Here is a 20,696-nt window from a genome sequence, read left to right on the forward strand (position 1 = left end):
GCCGGCATTGGTGTCTGTTGGGCCGAAATTGGGTGGTCCTTTTGATGTGGGCTGGACGTCCCTCCCCCCCCCCCCCCCCCCCCAATCACTAAGGAAGAGTTAAGATTGGGTTTTTTAGGAAATTGGGGCATGCCCATTTTTCTCTCCCGCAACCAAACGGCTGGAATAAGAATCACTCATTCCCATTCTTATTCCAAAGCCCAATATTCTCCAGCCAAACATGCCCCTAATTTCTACCTGAAATCCATTCTTTTGAGTCTAATATCAGATGGAAATTTAATGAGATTTATATTTAGATTTGGACAATTCTGACAAATATATCATCGACTTAGGTAGAGTGAATTCAACATGTCCCACCTATGGGTATGGGTAGCATTGAAAATGGGGTTTTAAATCGCATGGAATGAGGTGTCTCAATTTCTCCATGGAATATGATGCCCAGCTATTCACCCAATTATAGCCGTGGTCCCGAACATATATCCTGATAGATATCTCCCATTTGTCTGCCCTTCTTATTTTCTTTCTTTCTTTCTTTTTCTTCTCTCTTTTCTCCCTTCTTTCCTTTCCTTTTCTTCCACCATCCTTTCTCTCATTTTCTTTTTTTGCCCCTTTTCTTTTTTTTTTCCTCCTTTTTCTTCTTTCTTTATCTATTCAAATTCTTTCCTTCCTTCCTTTCTTTATTTATTTTATTTTATTTTATTTTTACCCTCTTTCTTTCTCTTCCTGCATAGATGGATTTCAAAGTCCCAACCTTGATTCTATTTTCTCACAGGAATAAGACCGGACAGCCAGGATACCTCACATTTCACCGGGACACAAAAACCTCTGTTGAAAAGACCTAGCTCAAACTTCAAATACATGCTACTTATCCATGATGCGGGCTGCTGATGTAACTTTTGATGTTCCAGCATCGACCGCATTACATATAAATGACCAATTTTGGTGGCACATAAGCTTACGCTTCGATAACCTTTACGCTTCGAAAACCACTAGAAGCCCGTGTCTAACCAAAAGAAAGAAAAAGGAAAAGGAAGTCTCTAAATGCACCAAAATCCTTCGCTAGGATCTTCCAGATTTATCCATAGTGCAGTGCGCATTTCCATCCTTTCCCAATCCCATCCTAGATAGTTCTTGTGCAAGATATAGTCACTTGATCCCTCAATTGAATAGCAGTCATGAAAGAAGGCCTCCCCAACCAGGTGCTGCATATTAAACTATGACGGGACAGCATGCTGGATAAATTTGGTTATCACACAGCTGATGGCACAAGTGTGGTGACACTTGTAAAACTTGCTAAATCTCCAAGCTTCAGTAACTGCGGCTTGAAAAGTTGAGACTATCATCACCACCTCCTCGGTGACCCCTAAAGAGTCAGGGATTAGCACTAAACTAATTATGTAGGAACTCCACTCCTTAAATGGGACATCAACTGCCTGAAACTGACGGACATTCCGCCGCACGTTCCTCCTTTGCAAGGGGAGTTGTTCAGCTCACCGCCTCCAAGAACCTTGAAAGTTTATGGATTTCTTTTCCAATGATATCTACGCCCACAAGGCAAGCACCAACTTCTTACGTTAACATCAGCTTGTTTGAAAACCAAAGAGCTGCCCCAGATTTACAACCAAAAGGAAGAAACAGCATAAAGGACTGCATACAAGGAAAAACACACCATCACATGAAACTCTCCTCAAATCATACAAATTAACCACAAGCAGAGAAGCCAGAAAATTAGCAACAAAAACTTGCCCACACATACACTAATGACACTGCATCATCCCTGGTATTCAACTCCTTGATATCATATAAGGACTGCTGGCTGCCTCCTGCTTTCCACCGAAGGGTGCTCCATATAACTCCCCAGCAGGCTTTTGCTGTTACCATTCGCATCACACTGCCGTTAGGGTTAAGAACTAGCGGGAAGGGCCAGCTTCCTGCTGCTCTCTTTTTTCCTCCTCGAAAGAAGTTTTCTGAGCAAATTGACTCCGTTTTTTTTCCGACTAGGTACCATTGCGAGCATTCCTCTGTCAGCCTCACCTTTGTGCTTCTTTGGTCCATCCAGACTGTAAAACCTCTCAGGTGACTTCACTGGTGAATGTTGGATGATGTCTTTTATTCTATTGGTACTCTGGTCTTTGTGGATCTTCTGCCCAAACAGCAAACCCATATTTGGGTTCTCAATAGTTGCAGCTGGGGGATATTTTGGTTCAGTGCATATTATTTCCTTTGTTTTAGGAGATCTGGGATCTTCAGATGCCGTGTCAACCTCGGTTCGCATTTGATCAAGTAACTGAGGTTGATGGTTGGACTCAGCAGCAGCAGGGGTTATTATTACCTTGTCAAAAAGAGCAGCATCTCTTGGTGATGCCAGGGCTTTCAACTGTTTCCCTAGGTTTAGGATGGTTTCCTGGCACTCAGCAAGTCTTTCTGAAGCTGCAGCAATTTCCCAATCCTGCAGGTTATATAGGCATTCCAAGATCCAATTTATGCAACCTCTTTGTAATTATAAGCTGAACACCTAAGCAATAATATGTGTACCATGACTGGTGCCAAGAAAGAAAATGCTGCTATACCAGGAATCGCTATGACTGGTTCAACATAAGTACTTGCAGAAACAAAAATTGCATGATGAATGCCATGATCATAATAGGCCCAAACAAAAAAGTCATAACTGAAATAATCAGAATGAATGATCATTTATGTTGCTGAAACTTTATGACAAAATTGTAAGAAAATATAAAATATATAAATAAATCTACCTCATCCTATTAGTTTAAGCTTTTAGGATAAGTGGTGATTTCAACATGGTATCAGAGCAGAGGTCCTGAGTTTGAACTGTCTTCGCACTCTTTAACCCCATTATTAAAAATTTCACATGTTGGGCTCATCTATTAAAGAAAAGTCTGGCCCACATGTAAGGGAGAGTATAAGAAAATATAAAATATATAAATAAATCTACCTCATCCTATTAGCTTAAGCTTTTAGGATAAGTGGTGATTTCAACAAAAATCTCCTTAATGCAAACACCGAATAGCTTGTTTAACCTTTTCTTGTCTTTTTTTCCCCTTTTTGCTTGTACAACTTGATAAGAAATTTGAACATTGATTCGGGGCCTGGTTAGCATTTCAAATTACAAGAAGCTAGGATTGCATACTTGCATGGATATAGGCATGGGGTATTGGATACTGCTGCATAATATGTCTGAACCTCAATACCCTAAGCTGAAACTTGAAACTCAATAGAGACCTGCCAATGGGACTTGTTGCCCACAGTGAACAAATTGAAGTTTTGTAGGGACGAAATCAGGTGGATCTTGCACTTAGTTTGGGTCTGATTTTGTTGATTTATATGGAGATTGCCCAAGTTTCATGGCAAGAGGCACACTCAGGAGTCAGGAGTGCCAACCTGGAACAAGTTCTAGAGTGAATGCAGTGTTGCATGTTCGATAGTCAAGAGAAAATAGCCTTTTGCAGAATCTGAGCATCATCTTGCAAGAGAATAAAAAGCTATGCAAATCAAGAAATAGATACTTGCCTCTGAAAAGAAACTTAGGATTTTGATTCGATTGGAGAAAAGAAAAAATTTCTTCAACCCGCTCAACTCGAATTTCTCAAAAGATACCTAGAAGAACATAGAAAAATTGCGAAAGTAGGGCTTAAGTCTCCTTTTCTTTCATTGATGAGCAAAAAATCGAGGTATATAGCCTCTATTGATTATGGTAAGGTCTGTCCTAATAGAAAAAACCTCTATTTATTATGGTCAGATTCCTCTTCCTAATCTTAGTAGGACTCTCTTTCCTAAAATAGACATCGCTAGTAGAAATCTTCTAAACAAGCTAAAATTCGTGAGAAGGTAGATCTGACTTCTACATTAACTCTGCCTTCTGTCACTCCGCCTGATTCTTCTCGGATAGAGAGGTACGCTCGGTTAAAGTCTTACCTAAAAAAGAAACTTTCGATTTAACCGGCCCATTTCAGACTCCAAATGATGGAATTTGGGCTCGATCGCCAGAGGCACCGCCTCATAAAGGGTGGGGCATCATGTCATAGATTTTTCATGCAAAAACTATCTTAAAAAAAAAAATAGATCACCTCAATCGAACATTGTATGACCAAGTTATGGCCTTTGAAAATTTGGCATGCGATTCAGCTTATCGATCTAAGAATCCTTTTGGTTCAGATTTAGTATTGTAGCATTGCTTGCAAAGAAACACATCTGGAGAAGTTTCACATGCAACCAAAGCACATGCATTGATTGGTGTAGTATTTGTGGGGGGGGGGTGGGGGGAGGGGGCCAGGTACCCAGAAGGGGGGAGGTACCCAGAAACTGGGAGATTTTTCTAAGTTATTGAAGCAGGCTCTAACAATTTGGAACAATGCAATCATACATACGAAGCTGAAAATAGATGTTTTCATTAGTGCTTGCAAAACGAACAGGGGGTACAAGTTTCCAATGGATTTGGACAGCTCTGGAGGTAGAAGTGACTCATGATTTTTTTTTGGTTTTGAAGGTCTGCTCCTGTTAATTTCACCCTATGGATGAGGACCAATTGTTATATTGATTTGATTTAAGAAATTTAAATTTGGACCGTGTGTGGCTGAACCAATATTTACTTTAAGTCCTGCATGTCCAGTTGAATAATTAAGCTCCATGAAGCCCGCCCTGGTTTCACTTGGTTTATAAGCCAATCTTAACCCACTATTGGCTTTCTAGGATCCATTTGAATTTATTAAGCTAACCAACCCAGCCTTCTTCACATGGGTTTAGCAAAGCCCAGATAATATCCTAATCAAGCTTTAAAGCTGTAAAGCTGAAATTTTTTGGTTATGCAGGCCATTTTCTACTTCCTTTTCTTACAGTTCAAAGTGTGCTTATTAAAACAATTGATTGTACAATATATATTAGGTACCTTTCATCGCCCCTCTATTAAAGCAAAAGGAAAACCAAATAAGAACTCCAATCTATGCATAAAAACTGATACAAGTTTATGCAGGACACCTGTGGAAAATGGGCAAAGTGATTTCATTTTTCTGTTAGAGGCTAGAACTCATTAACTTTGTTCCTTTCTGTCTTCATCAAACCTAGTGTTCAGTTTTCCCTTCCTGGCTGATACAATTCATGAGCTGAACTTTTTTCTCAAGTATTTTGAGTATCAAATGCAATGAAAGAGTTATAGCCCTATGCGGTCCAAAGTAGCATATCGAACCAAAAGCAGGTGTTTTGGAGGCTAGGTATTCAAAGGAGATTGGAATTGCTCCCTTACTACAGAAGTCCTGAAATCTTCCAGCAACAAGTCTAATTGTGGTCAAGGTAGATAAATGAAAAGTATATGATGGAAAAGGAGATCTGGACAGCAACTGTGAAGCCCAAGGATTACTTTATCTGGAAATGCTTGATACATTTGGCAGCTAGGAGCGTAATTAAGTAGCAAATAGGAAATGGCCCATACCCTCTTGCATTAAGCACCTTGATTTGATCAAGGGTTCATCATGGAGTTTGGTGGGCTTAGAGTCCAAAGAGAACTTATAAGCCGCTTACAGAGGTTTTGTTCAATAACAAAGCTAATCACCCTGTAACAAGTTACTCACTCATCCTCCTCCTAGTTGATGAATGAGATTTTCCTGTCCCATGGCTTCCTAGGACTAGTTGATCACGTCGATCTTCTTCCTCCATTGCTGCAGCAACTTTTGTCTCTTCACTATTAATAATGATATTTAGTTTCATGTAATTATATAAGCAAATAGCGCTTTCTAATGAGTTTAATCCGATTGGAAAGAAAGAAAAAATTCTTCTAAGCCACTCAACTCGAATATCTTACAAAAAAATTAGAAAATAAAAAAAAATATGAAAATAGGGTGTAGGTCCTTTTTTCTTTTATTATTTATAAAACCGAGTTATAAAGTCTCTATTTATACTAGTGAGGTCTACTCTTGTACAATTCAGATTGGATTTTTTCTCGTTAAAAAAGATTACAGCTTTCTCAAAATAGACCTTACTACAAAAATAATCACAAAAAGCTAAAATCCTACAAAAGGTAAATCTTAACTTCTATAACGTCTTTGTCTTCAGCAATGTTACCTAATTTTTCTTGGATTGAGAGATAGACCTAAACAAAGTCTCTTCCAAAAAGGAAATCTTTGCTTCAACCAGCCTATTTTTTGTGGCCCAAACAATGAAATTTGACTCCAATCGCTCGATAGGTTGCACCCTTATGGGGTGGTGCCATGTTGTAGAGCTAAAAGATTACTCAAATTTTTTATAAAAAAAAAGGTACCTTAACCAGATATTTTATGAGCAAGTTAGAATCTCCGGAAGTTTGGTGCACGGTTAGGTTTCGCAATATGATGGATGTCTCTTTTGGACCTTGTATAGTCCTCCTTGAAGCGTCCAGAATGGGCCATATCGACTTTGGTGATCTTCTTAGATCAAGACTCCTATTTTGGGAATCTAGTTTCTGCCAAGGACTCAAGTCCTGGCAGGACATCGAGATGGAGTACCATCCCAAGTATCAGGACAAGACCATCTTACCATTGTCCCAATATCCCGATCGGCACATTTTGGGACATCCCTTATATTAAGTGTCGGGACAGAGCAGACGCCGTCAGAGGCACATCTAGGACCGCCCCATCCCATGGCATTTAAAACCTTGATTTCTAATAAAACATAATTGAAGATGTAGACATACCTAATTCCTTATCCCATAACTGAATTACTTGGCTTTGCAAGTAAGTTAACCCTTCTAGCCAATCTGAAAAGAAGCGATCCTCTAATGCTTTGGTTCTGTGACCTTTCTCTCGAGAATACAATTCTCGTCCAGTGGCCTTTCTTTCTCTACCCATAGATCATCCATAGATGCTAGCACTAATTCTTAGCCTCGATCTTCATCTAACACAAAAAGCTCAAACAATTTCACATTCTCAATATTGATTATCGAGTACATCTTCATGTATGGTGGCAAATCAAGCTAAAATGTATCCTCCCCTTTCTTCTTCAAAATTTTGAAGCAACCATATTAGCTTGCTCAATTTTTTTCCTTCGCCCTTCAATCTTTCTTTTTGTTAAGATGAAGCTAGACTAGCTCCCTTTCTTGGAAGTTACACTTCACACGATGCTTGCCATGCCGATCCTTATACCATTGTCATGATTTTTGTAGCTGTCCCTTGAACTCTCGATGCACCTTTCTAATATTTAAAAAAAACTTGTACATTGGCTTCGAACACTTCTTGCTAGTCTAGTTTTCCACCACCTTTCTTGAACTTACCACCCTTCTTGTCTTTCCTGGACCATATTTTCTCCTTGATTGCCATGATATTCATGCTAGCTTAACTAATATTTTCAACTTTGAAGAGTTTCAGCTCCTTCCGGATACTCTTATGAAGACCTCCAGCATACTTCATTAAGACTTCATAATCATCAAAGATCCTAAGTGAGATAGATTACTTGTGGAAATTGGCGGTGTAGTCATGGATAGATTGGTCATACTTCTACAGGAAGTAATGTCACTTGATCAATCGATCTTTTTTATGGTTAATCGGATAGAATTATTTTTTGATTAAACTTTTGAACTTACTCTATGTTAGATTAGATGTATCGTTGTTTCTCATATATGAATTCAATCAGGTAAGGGCATGGCTAGAGAGCTTGAGATAGGAAAAAGTTATCTTCCAAACACTAGAATATCTAAAGATAGTGAAATAGATGTCTAATCGGTATAGTCAATTACTAGCTTCTCTGTATTGATAGCTCCATCATACACAGGGATCTGGATTCGAGCTTTGACTTTGAAAAATTAACAAGACGGATTTTGAGTGTAGATTGCTCATCCTCCTCACTAGATAGTAGATCTCCGCCTCCAAATGTCACAGATAATTCCACTACAAAAGTTGGTGGTGCTTGAGTTGAAAATGTCGCCTGTCGATATACAAGCTTAATGTGTTTGACAATCTCCTCCAGTTGTATAAGGCATTCTTTATCTCATCATCTGTCAAGATAAAAACAATAGCCTTATTCACCATTGTCCTTCAATGAACTTTAAGCACCAATATTAGTTCTCCCATGTATTCACACATTTGGACCATAAACTAAAGCCCTACAAATGGAGAGGACCAAAGATATGATACCAACTTGATCCATTTGGATAAAGGAGAGAGTTCCTTCATTCCACTCAACTAGAATCTCTTACAAAAAAACTAAAAAATAGCAAAAATAGGATCTTGGCCACCTTTTTTTCATTAATGAATAATAAGACTGAGTTAAAGAGTCTATTTTACTAGTGCGTACTTGCATAACTTACATCAGATTTCTCTAGGTTACATCTTTTCTAAAATAGACATAATTGGTAAAAATAATCACGAAAAAACTAAAATTCCACAAGAGGTAAATCTTGACTTCTACATCAACTTTATTTTCAATTGCAACACCTAATTTTTTTTAGATTGAGAGACATATCTAATCAAAGTCTTTCTTGAAAAAAACTTTTGCTTTAGCTGGCCCATTTCGAGACAAACTATAAAATTTTGCCTTAATCGCTCAATACGCCGCACCCTTGACAAGATAGCGCCATATCATAGAGCTCGAAAAGTTACCTGATTTCAAAAAAAAACATCTTAATATCATATGAGCAAGTTAGAGCCTCCAGAAGTTTCACGCATGATTTGACTTCCTAATATAGCGGATCTCGCTCTTAGGCCCAGTCCAATCCTTTCCCTAGCGGCTAGAGTGGTCCCCATTAAATTTGGTGATCCTCCTAGAAAAGAATTGCTCATCATCCTCCTAATTGATTAATAAGACTTTCCCATCCAGCACTTTTAAGGACTAATCAACCAATCCATCTTCTTTCTCCTTTGATGTGTTGATTTTCTCCCTCAACTTTACGATCTCCATGAGTTACTTTTTTCGTTTTCATCAATATAAGGATAATAAGAGGCCTTGATTAACAAATCTTCAACTATATGTTTTAATGATGATGAATCAGAAAGGAAATGCTAAGGCTATGATGACACATAACAAACATCTGTAACTATAAATTGCAGATTATCATAAAACATTATATGACCCCAACATCCATGATCGTAAGTTGCAGCTTAGCATAAAACATTATGGGATTCCATGATAACCATCATGCTGAGCACAAAATTTTGAACCTTCTCTGCCTATAATCAAATGCGAACTAGTTGTAACTAAATTGGTAAAGAAATATAAATCTGGCTCAGTTCCCCTAAAGAGCAATTCACATAGATGTCTAGCACTTTGCATTCATTAAGTTGTAAAAAGAGAATATTGTGCAAATTTCTTGAACTTGTTTTCATTTTTTCAGAAAACAAAAAGCAAATGACGTCAGTTTTGCTATCAGGCCTTCCAACTTTATGATTGCATCAATTCTATGTGGAGAGTCTAGGTTTGAACCAATGGAATTTATAAGACTTAACGACAGTAGCTGGTTATCTATATCTCTATTGCCTAGAAATTCTGCAGCAGTAAGATTACCTCAAAGGAATGCAAATATACTAATGGAGAAGCAGTAAATAAAGTGTAAAGTATGTTAAAGAGGATTTGAAGAGATTTAGAGAGAATGAAGAGAAAAAAGAGAGTTAAAAGAAGACAAAAATTGAAGTAGACGAAGAACAAGGTGTTAATCAAGCAGCATAAGAACCAGGCTGCACATGCTTCCAAGTCTTTCTTTACTGTAGCAACTGGCTGTATAATAGATTCATCTACAAAATTGCCCCAGTAGTACTGGTTGGGCACTGATAACCTATAGCACCATACAAAATGGATTCAATCATTCAAATCTCATTAAGTGATGCTACTTAATTAATTCATTAACTAATTTCATTTTACAAACTAACATCACATGGTGGCACACTTAAGTAGTGTATAAGAAGAAAATTAATATCAGTGTCCATTATTTGCTTAACTGGCAAGATGTTCAAAAGGTGTTGATGGCTTGTGAGTATGCTCCTGTGTGCCTATCTGGAATTTTATTTTAAACCAGTCGAATGGAATAAGAAAACTTACTGTTCTGAGTTGCTTTTCTTCACTGCCCACAACATATTTTGGAGTTCCCTTAGCAGCCACACTGTGATAGATATAAGTAGATTAGAAAATAATACATGCTTATGCTCTAGGTAAGTAGAAAACAGACATGATAACCCCTTCCCACCAAAACACACACACACATACAGAGAGAGAGAGAGAGAGAGAGAGAGAGAGAGATCAGCTCATTACCCTTCTAAATGAAGCTGCAATTCAAGACATGTTGCCTCTAATTCTTCACAGCAATGACTTTTGTCCTCCAGTTCAACTTCAAGGGATGAGAACTTTTGACGAGCCTCATTCAAATCAACTTTAGCAACTCTAAGCTGTCTGCCAAGATCTTCATTTATTAACTTTTGATTTTCAATCTGGTCTGTAATCAATCCCTTTGCCTCTTTCAGTTTAGCTAGTTCCACTTGTAAATGGGAAATGTTTTCTTCTGATTCATGAAGTCGAGTGATCAAGGTCTCATTTTTAGCAGTTGCTGTTTTGAGTTTCTCCTCCAAATCTTTCCTTCTAGATTCCATAATTATAATCTCAAGCCTCAGCCTTTCATTTTCATCCTTGAGTTTAGTATCAAAATCTTGCATTTGAGACAAACTATATAAGTCATTTGATGCAGATAAAAAGGGCATTGACCTCTCTTTTTCAATCATGAGCTCTCCATGTGCATCTGCTCTATCTCTTTCTGTACCTGGGCTATTAAGTACAGCTTCAAATTCATTGTCACTAGGTGATCCATCACCATCAAAATGCTTCTTGATAGTTTCTTTCATATTTGATACATCTTGAAGGGAAAAACAGTGGTCAATTACCCAGTCCAGTGTTGAAGTTACCTCAGTAACAAATTTTTCAAGGTCAGCCTTGCCATGCAACAGTTCATTACAGACAATAACAAAACGTTGTAGAACAGAAGAAAGTTCAGAACTTTTCCATAGAAATGCACGAGCAACATACCCATTTAATGATGCAGATCTGTGTAGTGAAGAAGCACCTCCACTATTTCCAGATAATGCATGTTGGGCATTGCTAATTTTCATGGATCTCTCTGTGATTCCCTCAACAAGTTTGATTAGCTTACATGCTGTTTTTTTAAAATTTGGCTGAAAAAGTTGGCCTTTTGTCTCACCAGTCAGTGTGCCCATATCAAATGCTCCATCAGATGAATATGACGAAACATGCAGAGGATTCTGAGATATGGTACAACTGGGATATAAGGCATCTGAACATTTTCCCCTAACAGAAAGGTCCCTCTTTCCCAAAGCAACTCTAACTTCTTCAAGAATAACATCTAGACTTCGTTTTGTTATATGATGCTTCTGGATAATCACCCTCAAAATATCCTGAAGCCAACTCGGATTTTTATCAAATGAAATGCATGTCGATTGAGTTTCCTTATTTATGTCACCAAAATCAGAGGGACTATTGATTGGGACAAGCTCCTTTCCAATTGCTTCTGATATGTCAAGTCCTGCATCAGTTTCTTTAGAGGTTGTCTGTGATTTATTATCTCCTGATATAATATCTGAACTTCCAAAAGGTTTATCCATGCAAAATATTGCCAATTTTTCCATCTCAATAAAATCATCCATCAAACTTAGATCTGATACTCCAGCACTTCTACTTGATGGTGTTGCTGTTGGTTTTCCATTTTTGAAGTGCTCCAGCTCTGAAATTAAAGCTGAAGCCCATGATTCAGCACAACTAATATTATCTTCATTACCACCAACCTTGGAGTTTGATGCATGAGGCAGGTTATATGATACAGGGGTGCTCCTTGCTAGTTCAAAGCAATCCTGTCCTTCTGATAATTCCTCAAGTTGTTTCTCAACGTGTGACAATTTGGAAGCTGTACGTGCAAACATGGTCCTTGAGGATTGAAGTTCCCTATTTTTCTTGATCAATGATTCTTTGAGATTTTTGTTTTCATCTTCAATTGCATGCAATCTGTCAACAAGAGAAGTGATGCTCTTATTGGATACATCATTACAGTTTTCAGGTATAAAATCCCTTGACATGATGGGTTCCATTACAGAATTTGACTTTTTCCTCCTTGTTTCCATAGTACTATTACCAAGCATTTCAACCTCACTTCTCATTTTAGCTAAAGCAGCAGGGCCCGGTAATCTCTTCCGAACCATGACACGCAATCTCTGACATTCTGATTCTAGCTTAGCTATCTTCTTTATGCTTTCAAGGTGTTGCTTGTGGGCAGCATCAGCTGATTTGAGACTAAATTCCCTCTCTGCATTTCGAATCTCAAGTTCCTTCTGAAGCATGCAAACTTCATACTTGAGGGAAGCATTGTTTTTCTCAGAGCTATCAAGCTTTGCCATCACTGCAGTAACGTTTGCTTCCAATTGGGATCTGGAATTATTTAATTCTTCAATCAACTTCTCTTTGACCTCAAGAATCCTGCTCAGATTGCTGCTCTCAACACCTAATTTCACAAGCGTCTTATTCATCTCTGCTAACCTCTCTTCTAAAGCTCGTACCTTTTCTTGTTCTCTTGATATTTTCATAGCACAATCATTAGTACTTTGCTGATGTTCTTCCTTATCCATATGTAGCTGCTGCATACATTCCTTTAAAGCTGAATCTATGTCAACTATCCTTTCTTCAGCTGTTGCTTTCTGAAGTAAAGCATCAGCCAGCTGTTGCCTGAAAGATGCCGCTTCTGCTCTTGCCTTCTCCCAACCTAATAAATGAATCATAAGTAAAAGTTACCTATGAGTAAAATAGGTTTTGAATAAAGCATATCAAAAGACGCGGTATAACAGGTTAGGAAAAATTGGCAGGGAAGTCAAATATGGGGCAGAAAATGAATACCTGCAATGGCCTCCTCAGCCACCTTTGCTTGCTTTGCAATGAGATCATCTTTAGCATTGGACTCAGAGCGAGCAGAAGATAGTTGCTCATTTAAATCCCCTAAGGATCTCTCCAGTTCCAGAGCTCTTGCTTTCTGTATAGAATCATGCAAACCTTCACAATAGCTCATATCACAAAGAATGGAATTTTTTTCATTTAATTTGAAACAAAACCACATAGAACTTATAAACTTAGTTTCATTATTCTTTGAGTCAACAGACATAAGAACAATTGAGTTTTAAAATGTTAACAGTGCAATATAGAATAAAAAGGATGTTGCTATATTAGGAACAAAGTGTATATGTGAAATGTGGGTAGGATTTACAATATAGTGACTGAAGCTGCAGTTCTCACTGTCATATCTATCTTTTTCTTCTCTAAGATTTCAAATTCAAAAAAAAAAAAAAAACAGTCTTATGTCCTTAGACATCTACTTCCATTGAAGGTTTAAATTTCAGGCTACCTTTATATTTGTAAATTGAACAGTTCTTTTTAAGTCTACATAGAAATTCACATTTCATGTGCATTAAAATAATACTTTGTCTAGTCTTTTCCTCATCCTCTTAGAAAACTTTAGAAACTTGTACCTCTCGAGTCGTAACATATAAAACTGTCTTTGTCTCTTTACTTTGAAAGCACAATTATGTTTTCTCTTCTGATTATTAATATTAAGAACTAGCATAAATGGGTACATGTCAACATATAAAGTTTAGACTTTACCTGCTGGACAAATAAAGAGAAAGGGCATCTTAGCATACTGTTATGTGGCCAAACACCATATATTCTTAAGATCAGAAGAGATATCCTCCTAAATTTGGACCCATAAAATCTCTCCACAAAAATTTCCAAGTCTCCTACCTGAATTTTGTATTCAAACTACAGCATTAAACTTCCAATATCAAGTTCAAAACAATTGCATATGATATTCTCCATATAGTAAAGGTGTAGATAGTGCTCCAGAGTTGTGGATATCAGAGAATAGCATTTTCCCGCTTAAATGGTGACAATGAAGGAGTCTCCAAACATGGGTATGTTCCAAGTCTCTATCATCCCCTACTTGCTGAAAATCCTTTTTCCTCCGCATCTCTTAGGACAAAGATTTCTTCCCTTGATACAAGCAAAAATATGGTGGACTTGGTTTTAGGATCCCAAGAAATTATGTGCTAGCCACACCATGGTAAGGAGGGGGAAGCCCCCACAAAATTTGGTAAAATTTCTTTATTATGCTGCCACGCATTCCAAACATGGCCTCCCTTCCACTTAATTCCAGTTCCTGCTTTCCAATCCATCCAACTAATAACAAGGTTTTGACGATGAATTCCAGTTTAAACGAGATGTCAAGCATTACTCTCACAAGTACTAGACCCACTTTTCCACCACTTCTTACATTATGTTTCCTAGTAGGAAACTTTTTGTTTTGGTTGATGTTGAGACTGCTGGCAATAAGTCTTAGCATTTGCAATGCCATCTAAATATTGATTTACAACATCACAAATGCATCGTTGTAGAACATCAAAAAATGCATGCATGAGATGGCTTTTTTTTTCTTCCCACTAACTTTGAAGATCATTCCATGCTTGAAGATCAGCGTGTTGTCTTTCTATTTAACGGATGCATCACAACAATAGTCATTTTCATTACAATAATCATCATACATATAACAATAAACATTAGAATAATAATAAGAGGACAAATTGTAGGAATCACCCACTATAAGATAATAAAAATAAAAGATAATTGGAAGACTGCAAAATAATTGAGAAATAACAACAAAATGACTTTGAATACCAAGAAAAACTCTAGAGTGTAAATCCCAATCCTAAGATACATGGCTAAGATAGCCCTGTTCCATAACCATGTGGTAGGGTAGGAAGTGACAGAGAGGAAAATCGAGTCTCCATTCTACTTTCATCATATTGAAAGTGAGTTATTTCCAACAATAATTTCCCGTAAGTGGTGGTTTCCAGTGGCTTCCTCCAATCACAGCTCCATCTTGTCTAGACAACTTCCTTTAGATAACCAACAATAAACTACCCATATATGGCCTCTTGTATGAGCGACAGGCGAATAATTATGATCATTTCAAGCATCACATATTTATTATAATTGATTTACATATATTAAAATTTTGATAGTCTCTATTTAACAAGATATTGATCTGATGGAGAGCAGGATGTGGCTGAAGTTTTACCTTAGTCATGACCAAAATTAGGCTCTAAATTGGGCTAAATACTATTCCCATTGTCTATTTGCCTTTGCCTTGGGTCCTTTCTTTGGAGGCAGCATCATATCAAGAAATAACAAACTATTCCAAACATGAGAGAAGTATTCCTACTAAGTCATTATACATCTAGAGATCATAAACTTATATCTCCATTACAGTTTTAACAAAGATGCTCAACTTAGTTCCCCTAGGCCCCTCACTCTATCAAAATTACACTTTCTCTATGACCCACTAGTCTCCTCATTTGGCTCTCCCATGTATATAGGTTGTTTTTCTGAAGTCAGAAGGTCGAAGCCCTGAACCCACTCGTCATAGTTCTCATAAGTGCTCACATGAAGCACAATGTCTCTTTCTTCAAGCATACATATTTGCCATTTTGTGGCTGCATCTCTCTTTTGCAAGTCTTGTTTTCATTCTTCTTCAATATTTTTTTGAAATTTTCAGATTTTTTATCTGTAAAACTGTAATTAGAGTTGAATTATAATTGATTATTCAAAACCAATGATAGACCATCCAAATTGAAGGTCCAAATTATTAATCATGATCTACACCAAAAAATGGTTAGAAAGTAAAAGTCATGTATTTTGGTAATTTTTAGGTTAAGATTAAGTGGGTAAAAAAAAGGAATGATTTTGAAAATATAATAACATCTAACCATCAAAATCTGTTGAACTCAAAGCTACACATGTTTTAAGATGTGTAGATCATGATCAATAAGGCGGATTTCCAACTTATGTTCCCTTTCATATAATTTCAGCACTTTAGCATAATTGGGAACGTTCATTCTGGTACCCACTTGGCATGTAGGTTAGAGGTCCCCAAAACTTATTGGCATTTTTAGTGGTGGAGACTAAAATCAATGGTCTGGATCTTCAATTTGGCTGGTCCATTATTGATTTTAGAACTATTGCATAGTCTATCCTTCTAAAAATTTATAGATACAGTTAACAAATACTTTATGCTAGGAACCAATGAGAGCAATGCATCTATCCACCCTCTATCTATTTTTTTTTATATTTTTCTGTGGTTTAAGATGAGATGAATAAATCAAAATCATAACAGTTTGGTCCCTGGAGATAGGAATAGTGGCTTGGCCCTTGTAGATAGAAATAGTGTTTTTAACCTTGCTGATCAATCTTTTAGCACCTTTCTTTTGAGTGCACTTCCTTGCCTTTCTTCTTTCCCCTATTCTAATGCTTGTCTTTTGTTCCCTACTATTTATCCCATTAGACTCCAACCATAGTTGAAGTTTCAACCAAAATTTTTGAATTAAAAGTGTTCCAATTTTAGCCATAACCAAACTGAAGACAGGGTCGGTTATAGAGTTTCAACCAAAACTAACTGATGGAAACAAATTTAACATAGGTGTATACAGTTTTTGTTAATTTTTATCACTTCTTTGATTCTTCAATTAAAAAAAAAAACAATTTTCCAAGGTAAAACTTGGAACTTTCAGGTTAGGATATGAAAGCATTTGTTATCCATTCCAAATAAGAAGTTATTTAATAAAAGTGTGGTTATCCTAGAGTTCAAATCTCATTGATTATTACGTGTTAGATTGTCATGAAACTTCAAAACAAAATTACATTCCAGATGATGTAAAACATGATTTAAATTTTAAAACATTATTTTTTTAATTCTCTAAGACTATTTTTTATTGTTTCAGTCAGACACTGAAATGATGACCCAAAGGTTCCAACGAATACAATAAACTCAAAAAAAAGATATATGATTTGTCTTCTTTGATTGTTTTATATGTCTTGGGATGCATCCATCCTGATAGACCTGGAGTCCTAAATGCAACTACGACCAAGTTTTTGTTTTGTCTACTACAATATCTGCCAGGATAGACCAGGATGGAAATGTTTGATTATCTTGACATTTAGAGCTAAAGACTAAAGTAAAACTGCTCCGTGAAATGTTGGATAATTAGGATTTGGCCATCAAAGTGTTCCTATTGGTCATGGAAGATGCTGGTAAAAAAAAGGAAGATGACCATTATCCAATGAAGATAATGTCATGGAATGTATTGGAGAGTTTAGAGACTGAGAGGATGAGAAGAACAAACATATTGCTTTCAGAAGAAGCTAAGGCATTACCTGTATTATTTTCAAGAAAATAAACAAGCAAAGAGGAGGGGGAGGGGGGTGGGGGCGGGGGTGGAAGATGGTAGTTTTCTCATTCGCAGATTATGTCAATGCGCTTCCCCTACCAACTTTTATGAAGCTGAAAAATCCTTACAAAGAGTATCAAAGGATAATAATGGCCCTCTTTCCTCAAACTAGCTTCAGTACCTTGAGCTGATTTGTGCCTTCTAGTATTTTCACACCTCAAAAAAAGAATGAAGGGACCAAAACACCAAATATAAATTTTATTAAAAGCAAGAATTAATGTATTGCATATCATGCTTCTTGCAATAAGTGGCACAGGATGTGGTGCCATGCTGAACTGTGTCAACGCCTTGGCATATATATATATAAAGATAGCAATTGGCAAGTCAATACATGCCACACTAATTAATGCCTTTTAAGATGGGCTTGATTATTATTTCCTTATACCAGTAGATAGACATGTGTAAACAGTTAAATGTATTCTTAAATAATCATTAAAATTGTAGAATAATAAAGCATCCTAGATATCTTTATTTATTTCTGTTTAATGTGTCCGTTGAAAAGTTTAGAGTATTTCATCATACAAATTATGGGAATATTAAGCTTTTTTTTCATTTTAATGGTTATGAAATATGCAAAATAGTGGTTGCGACTGCTAGAAGAAAATTAATGTTTGTAATGGGAAAATCAGATTGCAAATTGCTGAATATTTTTTTAAAAAAAATAAATAATAGATTACCTCTTGCTGATTTTTCATCGAGAGATCGGATTTCCCATTTGTTGTGATGGTTTTTTCCAAAGACTTCCTCCTCCAAAGCCATGTCTTGTGTTCCATGCTTCTAGCTAAGTCTATCTCACAAAATTTAAAAACAGAAAAATTTACAACTAAAAAAATGAAAGTGTTTTTTCTAATTATGAGTGATTGATAAGGCATCAGAACTCCAGAATTGCATTACAAGTCAATCCATCTGAATAGACTAGGAAATTTAAATTATGGGGGAGCTCACTAAAAGCTTCAAAAAAAAAAAAAAGAATAGCAGCACAGAGTTTAAGGTCATCAATTACATCTGGCGTAGAGCTATAATATGCATTCATGAATCACATACCTACGTATAATATACTCATGTATAATGTCAAGGGCTATGGCCAATATTGCCAGAATACATTTGATCAGTGTCGCATTGTGCATTCATTGTGCTATCGCAATTATCTACATAATCCAACTTCAAGTTATATGTCATCAAAGCAGTGAATTGTCTTCTTGACCTCTTCATTTTAAGCTGGAAGATGATGCTAGGCATTGGATTGGTTAAGAATTCATCCATTCTCTACCTTGATCATAATCTCCAAGTCGAGTTCTACATGGCAACTTGACTGGGTATGAATGTCCCTACCAAACAATTGCCAATATTGTGGCAACCCAATCATTAATAATTTATAAAAAGCTGCTAGAGTTGTACAAATAATAAGAACTTAGTTTGGTAATCTGGAAAGAGCCAAAACTCTATTTCTTGTACTATGACCAGCAACTGCTGTAAGTGTCTTTAGTTCTCAAGCTTTCATGTTTAATGGATTTGACAGATGCTGTGCTTCCAAGTCGTAGTTTGTCACCTAATGGCCTTTGAACCTCAAAAGCCAAAACCACTGCTGTAAGACTTCATAGCCTCCTCAGTCTTTTCAAGCTAATGCCATGTCCTACAAATACATGTATAAGCTGCTGTAAGGTTAGTCCTTGTTAGAAAAACGCAAGCGTCTGAAAAATTGATCAGATGTTCTGCTGGGTAATCTGATGGCAGGGCAGCAGGGAGATAACATGTGACCTTTTACAAAATGACAGACTGCATCCTAATTGAGTCCATGGATAATTTACCAACCAACAGACTTCCAGAAAACTTGAGAAAATTTGTGGTTAGTACAAAAATGATAGTGTCCAGAAAGTAAGAATGCTGAAAACAAGCCGGCGCATGCGAATTGGGTGAGAACATGAAGTCTTGTGTACGTGTGTGTGTGAAACCAGCCCCAGTTTTGCTGCTACAATATTCTTTTTCCCCCGAATCAGAGCTCATCTCCAGGCCCTGTCTGTCGTGTTTGTTGGTGTAACAAGTTAGCTTTTTTCTTCTTCCTTTTTTTCTTAAATTTAATTTTTAAGGTAAAGTTAGACAAATCCGGCAAACATGAACCCGAATGCCGATGAATACCTGCACATCCCACTTCAGGATCTTCTTCTGAACACTTACCGGCAAGTTCAATAGCTCTCTGCTCCCCACCAAGATCGCACCTTTCTTAATTGGGATGCCATGTAGTTAGTTTTATGGTTGAGTCCGTTGGATTAAATTGGTCAAACTAAAATAAAAGAGAAGAAAAACCACAAAAATCCATCTTACGAGTTCCAAGACCATTTTTTTCCTTGTCTTGAAAGTTGAAATCCAACGGGCAATCGAGAGTGCCTTGACTCTACTGGCAGACTTGATCCTCCCTCCAAACGTGTGGTGTGGGAATCGGACACCAGAACACATGCTGCTATTTACAAGGAACTAGCAAACAAAAAAGAGGAAAGGAAGGAACAGAAAGTATAGCATGGAAAAATGGAAGGAGGGAGGAGGAACTCACTCACTGGTTGAACTGGACTCCCGTCGGCTCACCGCCGGCGCCGGCTCACCGGCTCAGGCTCACCACCCACCCAAACCCAACGGAAATTGTGGTCGCAGCATCGCACCAATCAACGAAACATACGGCTTCTTCTCCTTTTCCTCCGCCTTGATTTTACTTTTCTTTAGTTTCCTCCGCCTACTCGTTCCTGGAGCGAGGATGGGGAATGGATGTAATGAGAACAAAGGTGGTACCCTGCCTCCCGTATGCGTATGTCTCCCTTTATCTTCTGCTCTTTCTCTTTCTTTGTGTTCGCGTGTTGGAGGGGGGTGGGGGTAAAGTGGCAGAAAAGGAGGGACAGACTTGTGCCGTCGTGCGTGTGTGTGGGGTTGAAAGGTCTATTAATAAAGCTGCGACCATGAGAGCTTTGGCGGGTGGGGTTAAAAAAAAGGGAGGGAGGGAGAGAGAGCGAGCGAGCGAGCGGAAGTGTCGGCGGTGAAGCTGGCACGAGGGATGGGGGCGAGGCGCGTACGTGCGAGCGGTCAAAATGGCAGCTGTATGATACTACCACTGGTGGAGCGCATCAAACTATGGCCCGCCGGGGGCTCCAGGCTCCTCCAACGAAGCTGGCTGCTGCATCATTAGATATACATGATAAAGCATATGGAATCGCTGGGAGATGATGCTGGTTATCTGTGCAAACTTTGCGGTGGAAGCTTATTAATGGCCCCGTGGCGCGGACCAAAGATCATTGGTCGGCACGAAATTTGTTCTTATAATAATACATCGAGATCCGTGCTTGATTAAGTAATATTTATGCAAACCAGCAGGCAATTTTTAGTTAGATCAAATTTAATGCTACGCTGGTGGAT

General features: G+C 37.6%; 1 protein-coding gene across 3 annotated transcripts; it reads right to left on the reverse strand.

The window, feature by feature from the left end:
• Window positions 1-1,527: 1,527 nt before the first annotated feature.
• LOC103698059 (filament-like plant protein 7) lies at window positions 1,528-20,245 on the reverse strand. 3 transcript variants are annotated; one of them, XM_039119110.1, is made up of 6 exons: window positions 19,850-20,245; window positions 17,975-18,084; window positions 12,862-12,994; window positions 10,225-12,730; window positions 10,015-10,075; window positions 1,528-2,449 (listed from the first exon to the last, which is right to left on the reverse strand). In XM_039119110.1, exons 2-6 carry the CDS (start codon window positions 18,068-18,070, stop codon window positions 1,904-1,906), a joined length of 3,342 nt encoding a protein of 1,113 aa, XP_038975038.1. In that variant the 5' UTR covers window positions 18,071-18,084; window positions 19,850-20,245; the 3' UTR covers window positions 1,528-1,903. The 3 variants fall into 3 exon arrangements, with proteins under 3 accessions (XP_038975038.1, XP_038975037.1, XP_038975039.1); XM_039119109.1 differs by having other exon boundaries at window positions 19,846-20,245; XM_039119111.1 differs by lacking the exon at window positions 19,850-20,245 and having other exon boundaries at window positions 17,975-18,088.
• Between the last annotated feature and the right edge of the window lie 451 nt (window positions 20,246-20,696).

The sequence above is a fragment of the Phoenix dactylifera genome, unplaced genomic scaffold (assembly GCF_009389715.1).
Source record: "Phoenix dactylifera cultivar Barhee BC4 unplaced genomic scaffold, palm_55x_up_171113_PBpolish2nd_filt_p 000489F, whole genome shotgun sequence".
NCBI lineage: Eukaryota > Viridiplantae > Streptophyta > Magnoliopsida > Arecales > Arecaceae > Phoenix > Phoenix dactylifera.

What these genes read in the sequence shown, in the direction of transcription:
- LOC103698059 (XM_039119110.1), bottom strand. Translation starts at nt 18,070, where the DNA reads ATGGAACACAAGACATGGCTTTGGAGGAGGAAGTCTTTGGAAAAAACC. An exon ending in CGATGAAAAATCAGCAAGAG is followed by an intron (nt 12,995 to 17,974) that starts GTAATCTATTAT and finishes GATTCTATACAG; the next exon opens with AAAGCAAGAGCTCTGGAACT. An exon ending in TTGCAGCTTCATTTAGAAGG is followed by an intron (nt 10,076 to 10,224) that starts GTAATGAGCTGA and finishes TATCTATCACAG; the next exon opens with TGTGGCTGCTAAGGGAACTC.